This window comes from Lottia gigantea (assembly GCF_000327385.1).
Source record: "Lottia gigantea unplaced genomic scaffold LOTGIsca_119, whole genome shotgun sequence".
In the NCBI taxonomy this organism is placed as follows: domain Eukaryota; kingdom Metazoa; phylum Mollusca; class Gastropoda; family Lottiidae; genus Lottia; species Lottia gigantea.
The window spans coordinates 127,900-151,314 of NW_008707205.1; the positions used below are offsets into that span (position 1 = coordinate 127,900).

The following is a 23,415-nucleotide window of genomic DNA, read 5'->3' on the forward strand; positions in this document are numbered from 1 at the left end:
TAGTCTGTGAATAAACAATTGTGATCATACAATACGATTTTTACACACCTTATAAAGGTTCAATATTTGAAATATATAGACACACCTTGAAAAAAAAACAATGAAATTAAAGAAATAATATTCCAAATTCTGTTAGTAACCAACTTAAACACTTTCGGAACAAACGTTTAATGAACTCCATAATTCAAATCACCATGCAGTCACATGATGGTGAATTATCAAATTGCACTTTCAATATCTATTCTACCACCGAGACCCATGTAATAATTTCCGTCATATTGTCTGTTCCTACCAGGTCTCGCTTCACCAGTCTCTCCTTCACCGTCCGTATCACTAATTGGTTCTATTTGATCAACGTCTGTTATGATTTCATTGTTTATGGCGCCTAACGTATCTAATTTGGCTTCAGCCTCTTTTATTGCAACGGGATCTGGTTCCAGTCCATCGGGGTTCTTTGTAGTACCAACGGTCCGATGTCTGGGTACACCATTCGGTTGTCGTGTAGCCTCGGGATCGTATCGCCATACATCACTAGAATCTGACGTACTGATTCGTCTGAAATGAATAATTAATTCAGTTTTTGAAATAGGTCAGACTCTTCCGTATGGTTTTTCTTCTCAATCAATCTTTTATTTTCACTTACATGCATACTTATTTCTTTCTCATCTAGGGAGATTTTTACACATTTTTGAGATACTTAAGAGATGTTCTCTAGTTCGTAGAGCTTGACTGAGAAAGGCGCTGACTCTTACAGAAGATATTCTACTAACTCTTAAATTATCCGAGGTAGATGGTAACTCATGATTCATCTTTTACTCATTAATCGTTAATCTTTTGGTTGTTGCTGCATCGACTGAACAAAGACTTTAATATCTAATTTCTCTATTATATATTTTCTTACTGTTCTTTTGCTGCATGGGACATTTAGTCTTGATCATAACAATCTGAGAATTTTAATTTCGATATGTTTTTAATGCACGAGGTAATATAACCGGAAGTCGTATATCAATTCATCCACGACTGTGAATAGATGTAAGAAATCAGCTTGGCAGGTAAATATTTAAATGATAATATACCTTTAAAACGGATATATCTGGCTCTTGGTATCGCTTGTTGTGGTATATTAAATTAAATAGAACTGGTCTGACTTGAAAGTTAGAGAAGACCAAAGATAATTGAATATCTTTTTAAACAAGATGTAAACTTAGGCAGCCTGGAGCCGTTTCTCTAATAAACCCAATTAGACCCACTTACATTAATATTTAAAAATAACATCATATTCATAATTCAATTATTGCATCACAAGAGTACTCGATAACATGATTACTAAACTCGAAGGATAACTATCAGGGTCGTTAACACATGTGTGTGTGGTTTTTAAAACCAGAATTAAGATATTGTGTTTTTTTTTTCAAATTCAAAAGAAATCACTATTTGACACATCATTAGTTTGATTTATCAATGCGTGGCGTACACTCGTGTCTCGATATATATTTCTATTATTTTAATCTATAAGAAGCTCTATGGTTTTTTTTTCGGTCATAGTTTGGGTGTTACGTCGTTTTTAGACAAATGAGCCCAATAGCAACCTGTATCTTATGATAATAAGATCCCAGGTTTCAAACTTGGGGTACTGATAAACAACATAAAAGAATAAAATTGAATGGTGCTCGGTCAAATATAATATGGTGTATATATCGAATTGTCTATGGTGTATGTGTGATACCAGCAAAATTTGATTCGACTAAAAATTTATTTAATCCTTCAAACATAGACTCTCTGGAATAAATTTCAGATAATGAAATTTATTTTGATCATTGTCAGCCTTGAACGCCCATGATGTATCTGCTTTATGTCTCTAAAGGGAGACAATCTAATTATTGGTAAAGAGATAGTTACATGAGAGGTATACTTACGCTAATTGTTTTTGTAGCTTATTTATTTTAATCAAAGCCAGATCCAGCTCGTGTCTCACTTTCCATAATTGCGTCTCGCAAATAGGATCTTTACATTTATGTTTCTTATGTAAGTCTATGGCTTCCATCACAGATTGTTCAAAGTTTAAAGATCTACCCATACTCTGCAATGATAAATAGGAGAAATCAGCTTAGCCGTGATATGCTAAAAATAGAAAACATGCATGACACTTTGTCGAAGTTCAGAGCACAAGTTTTTGTGACCATGATGATAAACGTTTGGCTATAACTAATTTCCAGCCCCAAATGGATATTTTGACAGATATCGTCTACACCAGTCGACAATTTTCAAAATAGCTACCAGAGGCTGGAATAGAGGCAGATGTGCTGTCTAGGCTAGACCCACCCTATTTCAATAACAGACCTTGCTTGTCAGTTGTATACTACTTAATTCACCAACTTACCAAACTAACTAAAGAACAACAACCACACTTATCCCATTTTCTAATAGTTTTACGACCAAAACGGAAATACATATGTTCTAATATCAGCAAAATGGATCCAAGAACCATTCCACCAGCTAATAGAATGAAAGCACTTGTAAAATTAGGTATCCCTAAAGTCTGACTGGACATCCCCTTTTTCTGTTTCTTATGACAGGCACCAGCTAACCAGAATTTCTTCAGCCTTTCTATCTCCCCTAGAACAAGTTAAGAAAAATCTGTAGGAGACAAAATACTTTTGTATTACCATAGTTAAATGTGTATTAAAAGCATGCATTAATGGAATGTTTGCTTTTAAGAGAATACATATATATGGATATGCCAATCTGCTATTAAAACCATATGAAAGCAAAGTTTGACAATAGAATTTGAATTTGACAATGTACTCTTGAAAAACAGTTATGGTAATTGAAATTATGTATTAAGAGCTCTGGGTGCCAATGGGATAGATATATAAATAATTACCAGCATCCTGTAAGGCCAATAAGGCATGGTTGACTTTATCTACCCAAGGAGACCCTTTTGGGAAACCAACACCATAACCAGACATAGCATACCATTTACCCACAGCTCTAAGTTTACATCCTTCATCTTTCCCAACATAGTACTGTAGCACTGTAGCATCGTAGATGAACGCTTGAATGTCCCTAGTAAAAAATCGGTAATGTTTGTAAAAGAAGGAATAGGAGCTTCAATAAGACAAGAATTTTGTGTTCAAATAATTTCACCTTTTGTAAGCTTCCTTCTGGTATGTTTGCTAATCCAAATCATTCTTAGAGTAACCCAAAGCTCATCATGTTTTTTCGAAAACTAAAGAAGTAGTTCTTTCGACTACGTTAAATCTGCAAACAATTCAATACTATTTTTAAATCCTATAGAATCAAGAGACTGACGTGAGCATTGAGCAACAGAAACAAAAGATGTGGTCCGTCCACGATATTCATCTTATCATTAAGCGTATATCTTAATCTCTTGACTCACTACTTGGTTGGTAAAAATGCAACTTACTGTTTCTTAAGAGCAGCTATTCCTAATTTTACTGTAGGTTTATTATATTTCCTCATCCATCTGGCCATATCGGGGTGATTCTTGATCATATTTATTTCTGTTGTGTCGTTTGGTAATGTTGCAAATTTAAACGGAGGTTTGGTGGCATATGGATTCTTCAACTGTAATTAGATATAAGCTTGCTGTTTATTCGCACAATTTAATTGGTTCTTTGGGTCCTCATCCCTGTCCTTATAACGATTTTTTATTATTCTTTTATGTTATTAGCAAACGAGAAGTAAATGTGTATGTGATATGCGAAATTTAAACAGATAACATCGAGTCATAATATATTCACGTTTGTGCCTTGGAACCATTAAAACCAGTCACTTTCTGAATGCATTTATATGGGTAACTGGTAGGGACAGGTGTTTGCCTTAATGAAAAGTGTAAAATTTCCGAAATACTGATTTTGTGATTAAGGTATATGATTTTTAGAATATTGGAACTTTGATTATAAACTGTACTACAATGAAAAATATTACGAAACTTACTCTCCAATCCTGTATGCCAGATAAATCATAATATTCTTCTTTGGTTATCATAAAAGCTGCAAGGTTGGCAGTGTAGCTGGCTAAGAACACCAAAGCGAATAAAGCCCATATATTGGCAAGGAACCGACTCGAGACGCCTCGAGGTGTATCTGTTGAAACAGCAGCACTAAATAACATGGCCCATATCAACCAGAAAGATCGGAACAACGAAAACTTGTGTTCTGAAAAAATACAGTAGGATTTCTAAGCATTGTACACAATCTGGTAAAAATGCAGATCGAGATGCTGCGTTAGCTATTAATAAAAATCACAGAATTATTATCATATTATCATAGTGACCTATAATTCGCGGTGCCTAACAAGTTATTCACATTATGGATGGCAAGTGAGGTCACGCAAAGAAATACCATCCATATCTGCAGTTTAATCAGATTGTATTTCATGAAAATCAAAGTACTTTCAATATCATCAGATCAGGGTGGTCTAGCACGAGGGTATTTAGCTTACAATGATTGTTGAAACAGACTGTATTATCCAAAGCTAGCATCCACTGGAAAGCATTACTAGCGCTTCTGGATTCATGACAACTACCTATAGCTTACATAAATATGTCCCCAATGAGCTCTCGTAACCATATAACATGGACCATAATAGCAGCTATGATAAGGATGGTATGCAAAACCCTGATTAGCACATACCATTTTTTGGTTTTTGTTTTTTTTGGCTGATGGTTGGTTACGTATTAGTTGCAGAACTATATTGTCTTTATTAGCTTCTCCTTAAGGTAAGCATTATCGTTACTTTGGATAAAGGAATTGTTAGGTCTCATTAGTATCCTATATGGACTGTGTATAGGTTGATGATGATGTGTGTTTGTGAAAGGTGGTGCAGGATAAGGTGGTGCTCAAAGGTGCTAAATATAGCCTATACATTTCAAATATCACACCCAAGATTTACCTCAGTTACCTCTCAAAGGACTTTTTCCTCCTTGATTTAATCCATAAGGACTCAACCATTCATAGATAAATATTGACGCTCCTGTCGCATGTACACTGAATAACAGGATCAAACACCAAGCTGGATAGTCGTATGGTTCTGAAAAGAAAAACATGTTCACATTTCACAAAAGAGTAGACTTGTGCATCCTGGAGCCCTTGTGGAGAACAATTTTCAGGTGAGTCTACCGTATCACAATTTGCAAGTCCGCAAGAAAAGTACCACCCTTATAATTCAACCAGTTGACTCTTACCCAAAAAAGCTGTGGGCGAAATGGCTCCTTCTCTAAGAGAAACGATGATGGTGATACCGGTTTCTAAAAATGGTCCCGAAAAGTCTACTACTTGACTTCTTTCTGGTGTGATTTTTAAAGACGTTATGGCCATATCGGCAACTTTTTTCTGTAAAGCTCCTATAACACCATTCCATTCACCAGTTTCCTGAAATGTGGACAATATTAGATGGGAATTATGAGACTTTTTAATATGATTATTTAGATAATATACTTTGAATTGAAATTAACAACAGCTTAACTAAACGATACAGAAAGGAATATCCCGCGGCTTCCGTCTCAAAATTACGCGACAAGTCAAAAAAGCATTATCCAATGACTATACCTTCAAAGTCAAATAGGGTCATTTTCAATTGCAGATCTATTGCCTAATTGTAAATGTTGTGTTGGCAAATGGAGTCCTTATCTAATGAAAATGTGTAATGCATAGTGTATTGCCTCTGTGTATTTTCCCACACATTGACACACTGACTGTAATAACTTGTGTCAAGTTCCTTTAAAAAATAGTTGTGACAAAAGCACTCGAGAAAATAATCATTATCATGTTACAAATAAGACAGTATCGACAATCAGTTAATTATCCGATTCTGTGGACAAATTACTTAGTTACTTAAATTCCTGAAACAACACTTTATGGTTTCATTTTCCGATAACTTTCCAAAACGATAAGTAGCTGTTCATCAAATTACTTAATTGTCTCTTTTAGAATAACCGCGTTTCCCTAAAATTGTTTCTAGTCACAAGACGATATCTGATGAAATTTCAACTGTTTTGCAGCATCAATGTTTTTTATCTGGAAATTCGTAGGCTCATATTAACATGGTTATAAAGTCTGATCAAAATAAAAGAATTTAAACGAAAAGATTCAAAAGAAGCTGTCCTGATGAGGATTATATAACCGACATACAACCGACATACGTGTCGACAGCATCGGATGAGCTTCAGTCAATTCAAGTAGAAGTATGTACCTCTTATTGAAGTATTTTTTTAAATATCAATATTGTTGTCAAAAAGATGAGTTAATACTGATTACTGAATGTTATAGTGTAAAAAGCGATAATCGGATTTTAATCAAATGAAAATTATTTTCCAGTCGCGGACAGGAGGAGATCGTCATTTCATTTTTTTAAGCACGCACACGCCCCTGCATTAATAATTGAAAAATACTAAGAATTTATCCCAATGCCACTTAAACGTGTTTCAGATGAAAAAAATCCCTATCTGAAAAGCTGGATTGGGTAACTTTCGAATAATGTGTATAAAGCTAACTCAGTGAGCGGGAGCAAACATGAGTACAGTGGTAGCACCAGCCTCTCGTGACGGGGGTACAAATAGATGGCAGACTGAATTAATAAGGGTGTAGGAGGGGAGAGGGGGTGGAGATTCAAAATGCGGAAAGCTCGAGCCCCTCATGGAGCATCTGAGAGAGTTCTCCCCCCAAAAATTATTTATCAATCAAAATTGAATTGATTAAGTGCATTCTTACCACTATAGTACGGTTTACGTGAATGCCACAAGTATCAAAGGTGTTCCACCTTGAAATTTCGAGCGGAGGCATACCTCCATTCTTTTTTACGATCTCAATTTTAGGTCTAATAAACCATGTACTATTCATTTGATGAGGAAATAACTAAAATTCCTTGACAAGATTTAAGAGACAAATTCTTTACCTGATTCTCTGAACCGAACTGCCCGTCTGGCATCTCAAATAGTTCGTAATCAAAATCTAACTGTTGAGCTAGAGACTTCAGCAAATCAATACTTAGACCCGCACAACATTGAATTATTGTGGTGTTTCCAGTACGTCTGCAATTGAAGAGGTTATAATCTTTTTAAGAGGTCGGAATTCGTGTCTTGCTTTAAATATTCATTAATCCACAATAAAATCTCGTAAAAAACATTATCTCGATCGATCTAAATAGAAAACCACATTAAATATTTTTTTGTCAGTTATATTCCTTAAATTGCATGTGAAATTGTGGTAAGAGCTAAATCACCCGGCGGTCCACTAACTAACAGTTTATATAAAGTGCTTGGACATTTTCTTCAAGATCTGTCGTAATCGTTATCTATCATACTATCTGAACATTAAGCAATGTCAACTCATTATGGCAAGATGCAGCAATGTTAACAGCAAGTACAAAAAAAAGAAACTATATTTTACAAAGATAACAAGTGAGGTTCATATAAGATCCTTTCTACCAGCTGACCTTTGACCAAACCTCTTGGTATTGATCTTTCGTACCCATTTGCAGCTGGGTTATCTGGAATTATGATTGAAAGTCATCAGGCTTTCACACGCCGATTGAAATTGGTACCCAGAGTAATTACATGTAATGTTGTGGAGCTCAAAACTAAACAAAAAGTCTAATGAGTTCAACTTGAGAGCTGTAAACTATTGGCTACATATAATCATCAGCAAAGATATACATTATTTATGCATGTATACACGACTTATACTGTAAAGCATAGACACTTTAGACTTACATGTTAGTATTTTCATCTCGAGGGTAAACCTTACACGGTATGGACCCAACTTCACATTCACCTTTGTCATTGAAATCTCTATATACCACGTACGGTTCTTCTTTCCAAGTTGCTATCCGGAGGAAGTATCTTGCTGGTTTACCTTTAGGAGGTCCTGATGCTTCACCAGGCCATGTGATGTCCTCCATTACTAGTCCCAGAGATGTAAATTTACCAACCTGTTAAAAAAAAACAACAAAAAAAGGTTAAAGGGGGTATCACTATAGTAAATATTGTACTTTATTATTTTCCTTTTCTGTAAAATCCCTTCTCAAACTTTTAGCTATTAACTAAGAGAAAATATTCCATTTTGCATTTTCTATTTTATCAATTCATAACGCCAACAGTTTCGTGAACATCAAGATGGTTCTCTTATCTTTATACAGATAAACTGTACTTGAAAAAGGTTAATCATTTACAGAGAAACGTTTTGCACGTCTAAAGGTGAGAGTAGGCGTGGTACGGTGCACCAGGCCCGTAGACGGACTTGATGTTTAGAAGGGCAAGTGATATATCTGGAGGGGAAATGATCTGTTGGTATTAAGTTGCAGTATTGGAATGCTGCCAATAAAATATAAGATTTACCTCAACAAAGTCTCTATGTATTGGTCCTTTCCTCTGTATATTCAAAACAGTAAACTCTGTAACTTTTAAAATTCCATTCTCTGTAAACTGAATGGGATCTGTGCCTCTTTTAATGACATTTTTAAGGTATCTACAATAAAGTTAGTTTTGTTAATACGCATCATCAGCAATCAAGCAGTGTAAGCCATGTTGTCTCTCTGGAGTCGATAAACATTGTCTCAGAAAGGCATCTGGTGTAGAAGGGTGGAAATAGATTTAAGATCTTAAATCTAGTAGCTAAATTACATTTAGCTTTTAGGAAAGAAGTCTGCAAGGTGGGCCATAGCATGATGATACATATTTTGGGACTATGCCTTAATATGCATCAACCAGAAATTGTCAGATCATGAAAACAATTGATGACGTATATATACAAAATATATTTCATCAAGTTGGCTTCAGGTCAAGAATAAGCTTCATTTATAATTTCTTAATATAAGTGAATATTCCCATCCACTGTAATTTAATTCAATGCATTTCATTAGAAACAATATTCATGCCAAATTGACTCAATACAAAACTGTCTGTTCAAAACGAGATAATTTCTATTCAGCCAACGAAAATAAATAATATGGCTTTAAGTATGTATTTATTTGTGTTTTTAGACCATGAAATAAATATTTGTATGCTCTCTATTCATATACGTTGAACAATTTAAACTTGCAGCCAAATAGAAAATTATTATTGGAATCATGTATGATTGTTTTTCAAGGTTTTCGTTTAAATTAGAGAAACTACATTATCATGTTACGTAAATCGCATGAATATATCAGTTCGGGATCATCGCTTTTAAATATCTAAAAGTTAATGGAGTCCATAGAACCTTGCTATTTTCACAATAAAAATATGACGCCAGATTCAACTACAATCGAATGAAAATGTAAGTAACGCACTGCTGTAACACACGGAAGGTATCATCAGAATTAGAAGACGTCATCACCTACATAGCCTTTTTATGTAATTGAGATCGAACCAGAAGCCAGGACATGTATTCTCGAAACGATCTTAGCGATAGGATGTCCTAGGTTCTTATCTTCTAACATTGATTCTAGGACATCCTAGCGCTAAGATTGTTTCGAGAATACGTGGCCAGGATTTATTCTGGTACAGATTCCCGATCATTGTGTTCAAAAGATGTTACGTCTTTCGCAGCAAAAGTCAATTAAGAATGTTTACCTGTGAACAACTTCACCATCTTTCCAATACAAATGACTACTGTCGTTACAACTAATATCTGGGGTTAAATCTGCTGTTGCTGTTATTCGTTGTCTTGCCATCAACTTTAACCCTTCCATCCAGATATCTACCGCCTTATTTATAGTTTTCTGCATTGCTTGTAGGTTACTCTCAAAGTCGATAGCTGAAAAGGTACAGAAGTGTATAAGTCAATTGGTAGAAATGTATATGGTCTATAGTAGAATCATTACATTTTTAGCTTCATACATATTTTGGATAAAATGAGTTTGACCTCTTCAATTTGTACAGGCCCAGAGTGATCCCGATACTTCATCAAGGTATTTTGTTTTGACCAAAATATGATTTTTATACTTTTTTGCCCCAAATACATGTCAGAATGCATCAAATTAATTCTTGTTTTCAAAATTTTTCCGGGAGAAGATCCCTCAGAGCCGCATGGGAGGATTGCGTATTTTGGTTCTTAAATATCTGCAATCTCATCCCCGACAGTTGTAGTAATATCTGATGAAGAGCATTCCTTCCAGATAATGTTATACTGTTTTGGTGAAGTTACGGAGAATTGTATGATTTAGAACATCATTATCAAACGAAGTGAAATCTGTTTAAGGACAATAAAAATTCTAAAAACATTCTGATCAAAAGCAGAAACATTCTTTCAAATGTTTCAATCAGTCGCACGAACGGCGATCAGACGATCAGACACTCAAGTACTATTTACGACATGAAGATAAACATCAAGCAAAGTTTAATCTATAACATCCCATTTGGTTTGTAAAGGCAATTTGTTTTATAACATTTAGAGTAGATTCAAAAGCAATGTCTGGTTATAGAAAAATTTCTCAGAGAACATTCGAATCATAATGTAGAAGCAATGATTGATTTCATTTCAGAACAAAGTGACCGAACAATGTCTTCTTTTTAGATGCAAATGAATATATCAGTAGAAAGAGATAAGGTGTTTCTTACCAGAAATTGTTATTACATGCAAGTAAAACATAAATATATATAACTTATCTCATACTTAAAGAATATTACTCAACATTTAATATTTGTAACTGTTTCTTGTCACTTTTATTTCATTTATTATGAATTCATAACAATTTTCAGTAGGCTTATAATTACATAGAGAGGCAATGACTTAAACGTTGTGTTTCAGTTTATGAGAAAACGTCTACACAATAAAATTGCCATAATTTAATTATTTCTCTCGGGAAAATCATATCAAGAAAAGAACAGAAGAGGAAATTATATGTAATGACACCCAGGAGCTGCGGTTTTCAATAAAACAGATGCTTAATATGATTAATTGACAAGATAAAACAGACGTAATTAACAATTAACTAATGCTTAACCAACGGTAGTTAGTTAGAAAATGTAACCCGCAGTCATGCGTCTACTGTAAATTAAGAACATGCCAGCCAACTGCTTTGAGTAGTGGAATTTATATATAATTGCACATGTATTTCTATATCTCTCTACAATTATTGATGTATTGAGTACTATTTCAAAATTAGTTCTTTTTATTGTTTATAGCTCCTTATTATAAGTAGACCACTGTCTTTTAAACTGTTTCAACCATTGGAACCATTTCTCATTGCACATGTATGTAGATGCTCTTTGCAAGAAATTACAGCAATTATTCTGCCTTGAGATTCAACTAACCCTCGGTAAAAGAAAAGTCCGAAACCAATAACTAAATAAATGGGACAAGTTTACAAGATGCATTCACACGCCTTGATTTATCGTCCCATCCGAACTACTAGACGTATTTTCTATGTCAGCCCCTCCGATCTTTATTGCTGGTCATTTGGTATGGTATGATCTCGACCCATGTCAGGATTGAACCCTTGAACCACCAGCTTATAGATATATCTTTACTATCAATATTGGTACAATAATTATATAGCAATAACTATATTATAACTATGCTGAACTTTAAATACGAAACTTGATATTTGATTATTGGTACAAACTTGCTTTACGATCAATTTAATATACCTCATTAATTGTAATGATTACTTAAAAAGTTATTTAATTTACATTGCCGAAATTCCTGACGAATCATTTTGGTGCTTGACGTTTAACGGATTAAAATCTAATCAAATATTCAGCGTCTATGTTAAAACTTCAATTTACGTTTCTATGCTACTTGTATATGTGTGTATCGGGGACATTGATTTACCATCCGATAACTGCAGTTTCTGAAAATTTCTCTAGATAATTACGTAACTAACTAACGCAGAAACGATGCAATCCAAATATCTCTTCAAACTGTTAATTTGACAGTATAAATTGAGTGGAAGCGAATGAGTCAATCCATATCCACTCTCAAAATCTGGGGCTTTGACACATGTTTGTCTTGCCATGATTTGAATCTGATAGTATCATGACGATTTAATTCGAGCCTACTCAGCTATATATACATGTAATTAAATGCAGTTTAGTCAAAATTACGTCTAATTGCCGGATAATAATGTGTATTATATGTATATGTATACATGCATCATCAAATCTTCTCATTAAGGTTTTTTATGTGTGGACAAGGTTCCGTATGTCGGTTAATTATTATTTTATATCAAAATAAAACGCGAAAACAATGTACTTTATATTCGCTCACGTAAGAGGAAAAAGCTTTCACGTAAAAATATTTATCAAAGAAATGGGGAAGAAATGCATTTCTTTAATATACCTAATCTTCTGAAAACATCTCTGTAAATACCCAAGTTCTAATATAAAAGCTTAGCATGATATGAAATATAATTGAATACCGAGGGTCTGTCTGGCGTCAACTAATTGACTTTAATTGAACATACCACCAATTTTTATACCATCGTTTCCGTTTCGTGCGTTTACTTGATAAGTGAATGCTGATAAAATTTTACATTCTCTCTTTTTACAGATGAATACTTCACTTTTATTATCGCCCACTTCTCAAAGCTATTAAATATAAGAGCAGAACTCATGATGTTTTATCTAGATGTATATTAAAGGGAGTGTGTGCGCCAGCTTCAGAATACCAAAAATTGTGTGGAAATTATTTGAACTTCTGTATACACATATTCCAGAGATGCCACGAAGTCTGTAAAGCAACTGCTTAAGCGCATCGTATGGCTGTGTGTGTTCAAATCGTAACACCGTAATTTGACTGTAAAATCTTAATCATTAAGACAAAATCGGAATGATTGGCATTTCTGAGGTTTTTCCATTTATGACAGTTGTAGAGAGTACTGTATTCTGAGTAATATTTGTTTGTTAAAGTTTCTAAAGTATTACGATTTCATAATTTTTCAATATTTTATTTAGTTTTAACTCTATTGTGAAAGAATTTTATAATTATTTCAAAATATGCGTTATCACTTTAATGTACAATCGTGTAGAAGAATAAAACTGAGTAAGAGGTATGTTTATATTGGGTAATCTTTATTATTTCTGTATTGTATTAATGTCTCATTTCCCAAACTGGAACAGTGATAATCAGTAAATACAGAAGAGAAGCGAGGGATCAAAATTGTTAGAACCAAGGATTTAACTTATTCACATTACATGAGGGGTCATATGGCACTGTATCTGGTTCCAAATAGGATCAAAATCAAATTCTTAAAATCACTTTTTTCAATGTTAGTCTTTAAAGAACATAATCACCACACGATTTTAAGAATTCATACAATCCTAAACCAGATACATATTTACACCTAGCGAATTTCATATTATTCCAAAAGCAAAACCATAAAGGATTATTGGCTTTAACAACCAGTAATTATGTTTACTTACCGAAGAGACCAAAGGGAAAACCGCTGTAAGCATATCTTGCTCCCCTTGCGATTGCTGAAGATGTGATCACCCAAACATATTCTTTACCAGTTAAACCAAGTTCTACTGCTATATCAATTATTTCTTTAGAATCACGACTAAAAATAAAGATAGCTTTGATAAAAGAAGGACACAGTTTATTTATCAGATTATGTGTGCTATAGATATCTTGGTTTTTCGGATCTTGTCTGGAGTTCTTTAATGTACACAGCCTGAAGTACATAGAATTTGGGCCAAATGTCACCACCAAGACCAGTCCGACCAACCTGTATCAATGACGAGCGGAGCTAGGTCAAAAACTCGATCTCTGTAAGACTTGCTATACTCAAGAATGTGATTACATAAAAATCCAATTAAAGAAAAAAACAGCAGAAGCACGAGCTGTAGGTATTTTACAGAAAGTTTGTAATGAAGATATATCTTTGTGTAGACAGGCCTCGGGCGTTTTATAATGGCATGATAAGATTAGCAAATATTAGACATCAAACCTGTTTATCATAACACATTATATATAGATGAGTACAAATTTCATTATCATTATAAACAACAACTGTGAACGCTGAAAGGAAATTACTTGATCTGTTGCCAAAAATACCCAACATTGGGGTGTATGCTTCAGTTTTGTTGTTTCATTAATGTTTTCTAATTCATGCAATTTTGAAGATATGAACTTGCACATTGTGCTGGTCAGGAGTCTCAACTTCGCTTCAAAGTCAATTAACCCAAATATTGATTCCAGCCATATATAAGAACACATCCATTTGCCATTTTTAGACACCAAAACAAACGTACATGAAATCGAACACTATACGTCATTGTGATCTAATAAAGATGAAGACTTTCTGCATTGTGTAATAATCGTCAGAGAACAGTGGATATGTATGTCAACATGTTTTGAAAAGTTGGGAGTATGTATAAGCCGAAGGTAGTAATAGCTTGACATTGTGAAGGTTTTAATATCATAGCGTACTAACTTACCTATCTGAATGTAGTAAGATAACTCTGGAATCCGTTTCAAATAATTCTTTCAGTTCTTTACGAGATCTAGACGTATTTTTGGGATGTTTCAATAATATTGTTGATAATAGTTTAAATCTGAAATTAAAAAAAAAACATTTAGAAATTTCCATGTCAAATTTACCTTATTTTAATCTATATATCTAAAGAACAGTAGTGTTCGATACAAAGCTTTTGGCGATGACCATTTGAATTCTACGCGCATATTGACTTCAAGAAGTCATCATTCTCTTCAATGCTTTGACCTAGCTACAACCATACAAAACTATAGACATTGTAAGTTGATGGACGACATGACAACAACTCGAAACGTGATATCTGAGTTTAGGGAGAGATAAGATATCATTATTCAAGATCATGCTGGTCAAGTGCTTGAATCCTGATATCGACGACCAGAAAACCACTTCAAGCTTAAAAAGATTTTGATAGCAAGTCGAATAATTTTATTTCGATACCAACACACCTGATACCAGACATCGACTTGGTTTGTCAACTTCCTTTCGGAGAGTACAACTAACGACTTATTTGGACTTTTGATTAACCGAGGGTCACGCTGATAATTCAGCGCACAAGACAATATAAATCATTTTTATGGCCATGCAACTCTTTTTACGAAATGTCATCCATGCTTGCTTTTATGGTGTTCAATAGAAATAGTATATCATATGATAATCACGTAACTTAATTCTTCGCCTTAATATCACTTTTTCCCACAAATCCATCTAATGATAGACATAATAATATGATGTTCTCAATTTATATAAATTATTTTCAATTCGTTAAAATCTTCTTCCCTCTTAACTCAAATTAACTAACGTTCTAAACGGTGCAAATCAATTAATATTATATAAATACATGTAACTCGGGATCAATTTAGGAAGTGCATTTCAATATAATTTGATTCACTTCAAAGAAGTTAAAATTCTGACATTTCCTTATTCAGCTACATTAAGACCACAAATTAACCTTTAGTGAAATGGGGCTATTTTAGATGTAGGCGACGTGGTATTTGTGGTATATTGAGTTTTTTTTCTGCATTTTTTAATAATATACTAATAGTATTCAAGCAATGGCGGCGCCAATTTCAACAAATTTAAAGACATGCTTTTCATACGTTTTTTGTCAAAATATGAGTCAGAAAGCATCAATAAATTCTATTTTTTAAAATAAAACCTTGAAGAGAACCCTCAAAGATGCTCAGATTATCATTTACACAGAACAAATGCTGACCAATTCAACAAGGTCAATGGAAAAACGATGTAAGTATTTTCTTTGCCATGCAAAAACACAATAATTACAGCTTTCAACAATACTCTATTGCATATTCTATTGATTTTTACCGTTATTCTTAAGAACCACAGACACATCTAAATTTGACAAATTATCATTCAGTCTACAACAACGGAAATGTTAAAGAGATCATACACATCATTAGAACGTCAAGAAGAAACATGTTGGAGCCAGTTACATGTTATAGTCTGGAATGTATTATAATAGCTAAATGGAAGCCGGTGAAAACATAGCGGAGGGTAAATGATATATTTTGAATTAAATTAAATTCATGTCAAGTCAATATCCACAAGAAAAGGTCGTCGTATCCTTGAAATATTAAGGCGGAGGGTTATCATATTGTCGGACTTTATTTGTTTTCAGAAATTGCGTCACCCAAAGTTTAAAATCATCACTGAAATCAGCTCTCTCATAAAACCTGTCTCTGATAAGTTAACTATATTGTTAAGTTTAACGTCGGATTTTTATAATAAAAAAGTGTTACAGGTATATTACCTTGTATGCAAATTAAGCAACATTTCGTAAAGCGTTAATAACTTAATAAGCAATCGAGATGAATTGGAAGACAGGGAATATATATGTGACGCTGCAAAGTTCTCTGAATATTACGACCGGTTCTATCACAAATGATTATTGGGTCGTTTGAGATTTTAATAATTCCAGATACTAATAGTATATTTTTTCTTAGGTATATTGGCTTTTTGGGCTAGGTTGGGTTTTTTAATAATTGTTTTTCAACGCTTCTACCAGTTAGCTGTACATTATGATTTCAAATTCCGCTTGTGTGGTTTCAACAGACGAATCACTACTTCATCAAATACCATCATAACCATTTCCTTTTGAAAGTTGAAATTTAAATTTTGTTATCAAAAATGTATTAATACTTACTTAAAATTAGGTACACCACTTGCTGAATATCTGGGTATTTTCTGACTTTCTTTGACCTGTGCTGTCAAAGAACTAATGAATTCTTCGTGCCCAGGAGCTGTTGTTGAAACTATAGAAAAATCCGTCCAATTATATCTTTTTAATAAACTTAACATTACTTGCGTCTGATGAAAAACTGATGGCGCTATTTGTAATGTTCGGGAATCATGGCGGGGCTGAAAATAAAAAAATAAATAGTAAAAAATTGTAAGAAATAGAATGAAATTGAGTAGAGCGAGGGTTGACTGAAAAGTTTTAAACTTTAGTGGAATATCTCAATCGTATTGAAATAATCTTTCCACCTCACACTCATTTATTGAATCATAGACATAAGAACTGTAACTGTAGTGTAATTATTGCCTTTGTACCATACCATATTGCGAATCTACCAATCTCCACAATGCCAACGGGTTTTGGTTCACAGATGCGCCCTTTCTTGACCAATCATTCCTTAGTCTCAGAAACGAGAATATTTTTTTAGCTAAGCCAATCAGTAATAGTGTTCACAGTTCATCGTCAAATCCATGTGTGGCCAGTTGATGAGTCGTCTTTTCTTGAGACACTATCATATAGAAAAGACATCTGTGGACATAGGAAAAGAAATTCCTAGCTTGAGATATTTTTAAGGAATTATTCGATTTTCGTACATTTCTATTTCTTCTGAAGACTATTTACATATATTCAAGACTTAAATCTCCCCCCCCCCCTCTCTCTCTCTCTACCCTCTCAAAATGGCGCAGCTGTTCCTGTAAAGAGAAAATTAAGAAAGAGACCCTTGAGTGAGGATGTGAAAACAACACATTGCTAATACTGTCGTCATCTAATATCTGCTATGACAAAACATATTGGAAAAATTCTTTGGTTCAATAAAAGGAATATTGAGTGAAGTTGAACGTGAATTGGTTATTGTTGAAATTAACTCATTTTCTTGCTAATAATTGCATTGTTTGTCACTCTTAATCTTCTTTCTAATTTGTCATCATCTCATTTTATTTATTTTCTCTCGGATCAATTTTAATATCAGTTTTTATCTTTCTTGACATTATTTGACAGAATTCTGACTTCGGAGCAAAAAAGGCTATGCTCTCGGTCGATGAACTATTTGAAAAGTTCTTGTGTCACAGTTAAATACATGGTGAAATGACGTTTGATTCAGGTACATGTATTAGACTTTACATATTTCATTCCACAAGCCCACCAAATTATTCCAAATTAACCAAAGATCACAAGAAAGATTCGTCAGACTGATAAACTCAAAGTGTACAATATTCTCATCGTATATCTAATGTATATTTTGTAACTCAGTTTGAAATGAAATGGTGGTTTACTCTCACGTTCCTGAATTGCTAGGACGACAAGTCAATAAGGGCAATAATGTTATACATTTCGTTAGCACTACGGCGTTAGCTTCTTCTTGTCCGATTATTATCGTCTAATTCGAGACAAAAAGCTTTCCAAAGTCACCAGTCGACGTTTAACAGAATTGAAAAATCCGAAGGTACTATCCCAATATATACCTAAAAGGAACCCCCGACTATCAATAAAACTTAGCGTTCTACTAAATAAACTTAAAAAATATCGGCAAGAAAGTAGGAGAATTCGTTCTTTCATTTCATTTTAAGGTTCTCTTTTCAGAACGGTAATCGCAGACGAGACATGCCATCATATTTATAGTATTACATCAAAACCTTCAGGCTTCATAATCATTATGCTCATTGGAGATTATGACTAATGCAAACCAATATGTAGACAGGAATTAATTCATCTTAAGAGGAAAGATAATGCTACTTATCCTGTAATTAGCAGGAGTATAATTATGGTAAATGTAAAACGCCCCATAATACAATTCTTAATCTCTTAATGAAAACCAGACATAGGATTCCTCTATATTAAACTATAATGAACAAAGGAAACAAAACAAATGGAAGTTATAATGGTTTAACTTTTATTTCGAATTTCCATACTAAATGTTGCTGCTTTCATAACATTAATTTCATTAATTCCTTGGAACGCTTCCATCGTACATTAATAGCAGAAATTCTTAAACAGAATCTGAATTATGTGGCTGGAAGCATTTTGATCTTCAACAACATTCAGATCAATCGCTAGATTCAGTCCACCTGAGAGCACCGGCGGCTGAAAAAGTACAGGTCTTAGTTTATTAAGCGTATATTATTATATCTTTAACTCAATAATTTGGAAAAGCCTGTGTTTAGGACCAGTGTATTTATCTCGAGTTGTCTTTCGCCGGATTGATTTAGTTGACATCAAAGCATTGGCGGCTGAAAAAAGAACATTTCTTAGTTATGGAACACATTATGGCACTACGACTTAAGCCAGTACTTTTATACTGACATTTCTTTATTCAAAGTCGGAATAATACAGTCTGATTACCAATCTGCCAACTCCAGGTGTCAACTGTACCATCAGTACATGATAATACATTGAGAAACACGATATTTCCTATAGTCATTATCGCGTGACCCGGTGAGTTAAACGCTTGCTGGCTAACCCGAACGTCAAGAACTAGATTCCGACATGATACATTGGGAATCGTTATCCTTTTCTCCTACTACCATTGATACAGAAAAAAAAACTCTAGTCGTCCTGATTGGACAGTAAAACCAAACATGTGCGCTAGATGCCGAACACGATAAAGATCCTTCGACATCGAAAACAGAAAGATTACAAGTTCATGCTACTATCACAGAATTGCATAGGGTTTACGGAGGGGTAAGAATTTCCCGACGGGAACGTCAGCATGGTTATCACTTATCAGCTTCAAAATCAATTAACAGCGTTGTCTGACAAAATGCCCTGAATAGAACATTCTTTATCTATTCCGTCTTCATCAAGTTCAGGATAAACTGAGGTGTAGAAAGCGAGGACTTGTCCGATTACGGAATGGAGGTTTGTTTCAAATACGCTAGATATTTTGTTGAATGAATTTTTAAAAACTAAAATTATGACATGAAGAAAAACTGATCGACTGGATATTGTTACCAAATTTGTGGAGACAGGACAATGAAAATTACTAGTAACTTCGTGACTTCTGATCCACTCTAATCCTACGCACCTGTCCAATTCATTTGGCTTTATTGAAGCCTCCTTTATTCCACCTTTAGATAATGACCAGCCCAGTTTCTGTACTTAACAGAATCCGTTATTATTGGGGGATTTGTTTGGGCTATTAATTATGCAATCTTTAATAATGTACAATTTGATAATATCCAGGTGTCAAAGATAAATCTATCTTACGCAGTATTTGAAATAACATAATTGCTATTACGCAATAAGCAGTGGATGAAATGATTTTTGTCTTGAGATGCTTTTTCACTAAACTTGAAGTTTCATAAGATCATCGGTCGAGATAATACCTTTTGAATTATCAACCACGTTTCCCCATCTTAGTGAATCAAGTTGGAGGGGTTTAATCTCGTCGGAACTTCGAGCTACAGACGGTTGATATGAAAGATTCCTCGACAGGTGGACATTTAACAAAAGCACACTCATCCAGCTGTCCTTGCCAAACTTCCCTCTTGATACATTGATTTTCCGAATCATTTTGAATGTAAAAGCAGTCCATATCTTTTGAGAAATGTACAAGCTGCAGTATAATAACATATCCTTATCGTTATACCATTAAATGCCAAATTCTTGTATTACAGATGAACACTGGGAGAATAATCTATCTGTATGTGATGTACTCATAGTAAAATGGTATAGTAAAAGTTATTCCTTTAATTTTCTTGAGTTGGAACAGAAATAGAAGCCACGCGGTCGGGACCCTACTTATTGTTTTTCACACGATCATTTAAGTGGTATTTCTTTCTAGAAAATTAACAGAAAAAGGATGTATATTCCATACTCATAGGAGGAGAGGTCAGACAAGAATATAAATGTATCAGAATAAGAAAGCTTATGTCAATAATCTTTGTATATCGTGTCTGAGTGTTATTGTGTTCAATGCATTCTCTTACAATTTGAATAAGCGAAACAACGTTTGCCTAAAAGGGTTAGGAAGGTGACGCATTACAGCAATTTAAAGATACAAGTTTTGACCTTAGATCTAGAATTGGTCAGAAAAAGTGAAACGATAAACTTGACCTATCTAGTCATGTTTTGATATTCATCTAGTAATGCTCTGATATTCATCTAGTCATGCTCTGATATCTATTTAGTCATGCTTTGATATATATTTAGTCATGCTCTGATATCCGCCTAGTCATGCTTTGATATCTATCTTGTCATGCTTTGAAGTCTATCCAGATCATGCAAATATATACCTATTGTACAAAGCACGGCTGTAAATTGGCTGTATAATTTTCTTAACCTGTATCAGCAATCTACTAGACTATTAAATTACTGCTGATTTATATTATTAGTGAGATCAATAACTTCTGTTAGTAATCAATAAGAATTAATACCAATAATTCAGGTAAATACCCCACTTATCAATACCATATGTGCCAAAATGCACCGACTTCTATGGCAATTTATTGTCTAATTTAATGTATTTTGGCAACAAGATCAACGTGTAAACATTTTCAGACCACAACACATCCAAGCTGACATTTTGTGATGATAATGGCATTACTCAGTGGACTACTTTTCGGCACATGGAGTAAATATGTAGTAAGGCGTTTGAACTTTCATCTTAAGGTTAATCGGAAATATCGGGAAAAATTGTTTGTACTGACATCGAAGCCTGAAGATCCAATCGCAACCTGAGTTCGTCATACGAGTGTTAAGATTGGTGATAAAATACAGGGTTAAAGAATCCAGATGATACCTTCGGATTTGTCAACCTAGTTTTGCCTTGTTAGTCATACTATTCAGAGGAGCTGGCATTGAAAAAGGTCCCCAACTTACGGACTGGACAAAAAACTGTGGCTTCCCGTGCCTCGTTAAAGATAATTCGATAGTTAGGAGTTGAAGCTCTAACCAAATGTGAAAAATCTACCAGGCACTTGCTATTTACTTAGCTCATGACGAAAAATATCCTGAGATGATTCTGGCAAACTGTGATATTAGTTTCTGATCAATGAACAGGAAATTGGGCGATTAAGATAATTTCATTTATTCACAGCTCGCTATATTAAAAATAAAGGTCGCTCGATTCTCGAGCTACGGATAACATTTAAATACTATTCAGAGCTCATTAGCAAAAATCAATTAACATGGCAATCATACATAGTGTTAAACAATCGTGTTTATGGAAACAGCAACACTGAATAAATGCTAACATTTATATAAGTGGAGCCCTATATAGAGATATCATGCAACGTTAATGACACTTAATGATCTGTATTTTCATATTATACACATCAAAGCAATTAATTCCTCATAAAAATTATGCTAACATTTACATTATCTTAAATGGCAAATATTTAGAAAAATTCTCCCAGGAACCATACAGAGTTTGTTTAGATACCAAGAGAGAAAGTATGAGAAAATCATTATGTAATTAAGCCTCTGATCATTTACATGTTCATCGACCTCCTTGGCAAGTCTAATTGTCATTAAGATCGAGTTAAATATTTGAACGGTAGTGTGTGTTTCAAATTCAGTGGCGGCGTCAGTGGAGGAATAGAGGAGAGCGGGGGACTCCCTAGAAAAATGATTTGTACCCCAGGTTAATTTTGAACAAGTTTGGTAATAAGATTTTTATACGATTTTTGCCTCAAAATATGTGTCAGTTGAATTCAATTGAATTCAATTTTTCGAACATTTTCTCGAGAGAAACACTCAGTAGAATTCAGTCTCGACGATTGACCTCTAATTGATTTGTACACCCAATAGTGGGAGGCTGGCACCGCCACTGTTTAAATTGTGACTAAATTTCCACATATTGGATTTTTTTTTGTCATAATTATGTACTATATTACAAGGGAGATATATTACTTACCTCTAATACACCAGCAAATTCAGAATCCCAAGAAATCATTGGTAATCCAAGAACATGAACTAATTGATTAATATATCTATTGGCAGGAGCTCGTGAAGGAAACGCACTAGGATTATTTACATGAAATATCGTAATTGGATTTGATGTTGAACTTTGGTCACACAGGGCATTCAATATCTCATCGGGGGTATCTTTTTCTAAAAACGTTAACTTAGTTTCTGGTCGGAACACACTGTAAACACCGCGATATTCACGAAATCGTTTGATACTAGAGCTACCCCGTAATGTTGAATATAACGTCCGGTTAATGCTGGAACTCCAGAATCTATGTTTGGGAAACAAAACGTGGAAAGTCACTGGTGTAGGTCTCTGGGAGGAGCAGTAGTCCACTGCGAACACTGAGAACACAAGCAGTGTTAACCATTGCTGAATATCCATTGTGGAAGATCTGATGGTGATGGGTGTTGAAGGAGCTGGTCAACCTTCAGCTTTAAATGCTTTCATTCTGTCTGAAAATAGAAAAGGACATATCTATGACTACACAGCAACTAAATCATAGAAATCCTTTCTAGTTGCCTTGCTTACTACCATTCTGAATTGGAGAGCTTCCTTCATCGGATGTGTCCAGACAGACGACAGCCATACTTGCCCACACTATACCAAGTTACTACATCGTATCTGAAAGGTAACATCCGTTACAACAAAAATGGAATATCAGGCAAACTAGCTTCAAGACTCTATCGAATGATTAGGTCTATTTATGGAAATGGTAGCGTTAACCCCTAAACGTCTTATAACTTTAAGTATAATGCCAACAGCCTAACGTTACACAAGTTAAACTGAAATTTGAGTGATCCTTCAAAATTTC

The 23,415-nt window shown here is 34.2% G+C and overlaps 1 protein-coding gene across 1 annotated transcript; it reads right to left on the bottom strand.

Moving 5' to 3' along the window:
- Window positions 1-1,912: 1,912 nt before the first annotated feature.
- Window positions 1,913-22,985, bottom strand: LOTGIDRAFT_137890 (hypothetical protein; the record flags this gene model as incomplete). Its single annotated transcript, XM_009047919.1, has 15 exons — window positions 1,913-2,080; window positions 2,381-2,616; window positions 2,885-3,066; window positions 3,428-3,588; window positions 3,961-4,181; window positions 4,927-5,055; window positions 5,210-5,396; window positions 6,919-7,054; window positions 7,736-7,953; window positions 8,360-8,489; window positions 9,575-9,758; window positions 13,367-13,503; window positions 14,384-14,449; window positions 16,601-16,815; window positions 22,548-22,985. The coding sequence occupies 15 exons, from the start codon at window positions 22,983-22,985 to the stop codon at window positions 1,913-1,915; spliced, it is 2,808 nt and encodes a 935-aa protein (XP_009046167.1).
- Window positions 22,986-23,415: the final 430 nt, after the last annotated feature.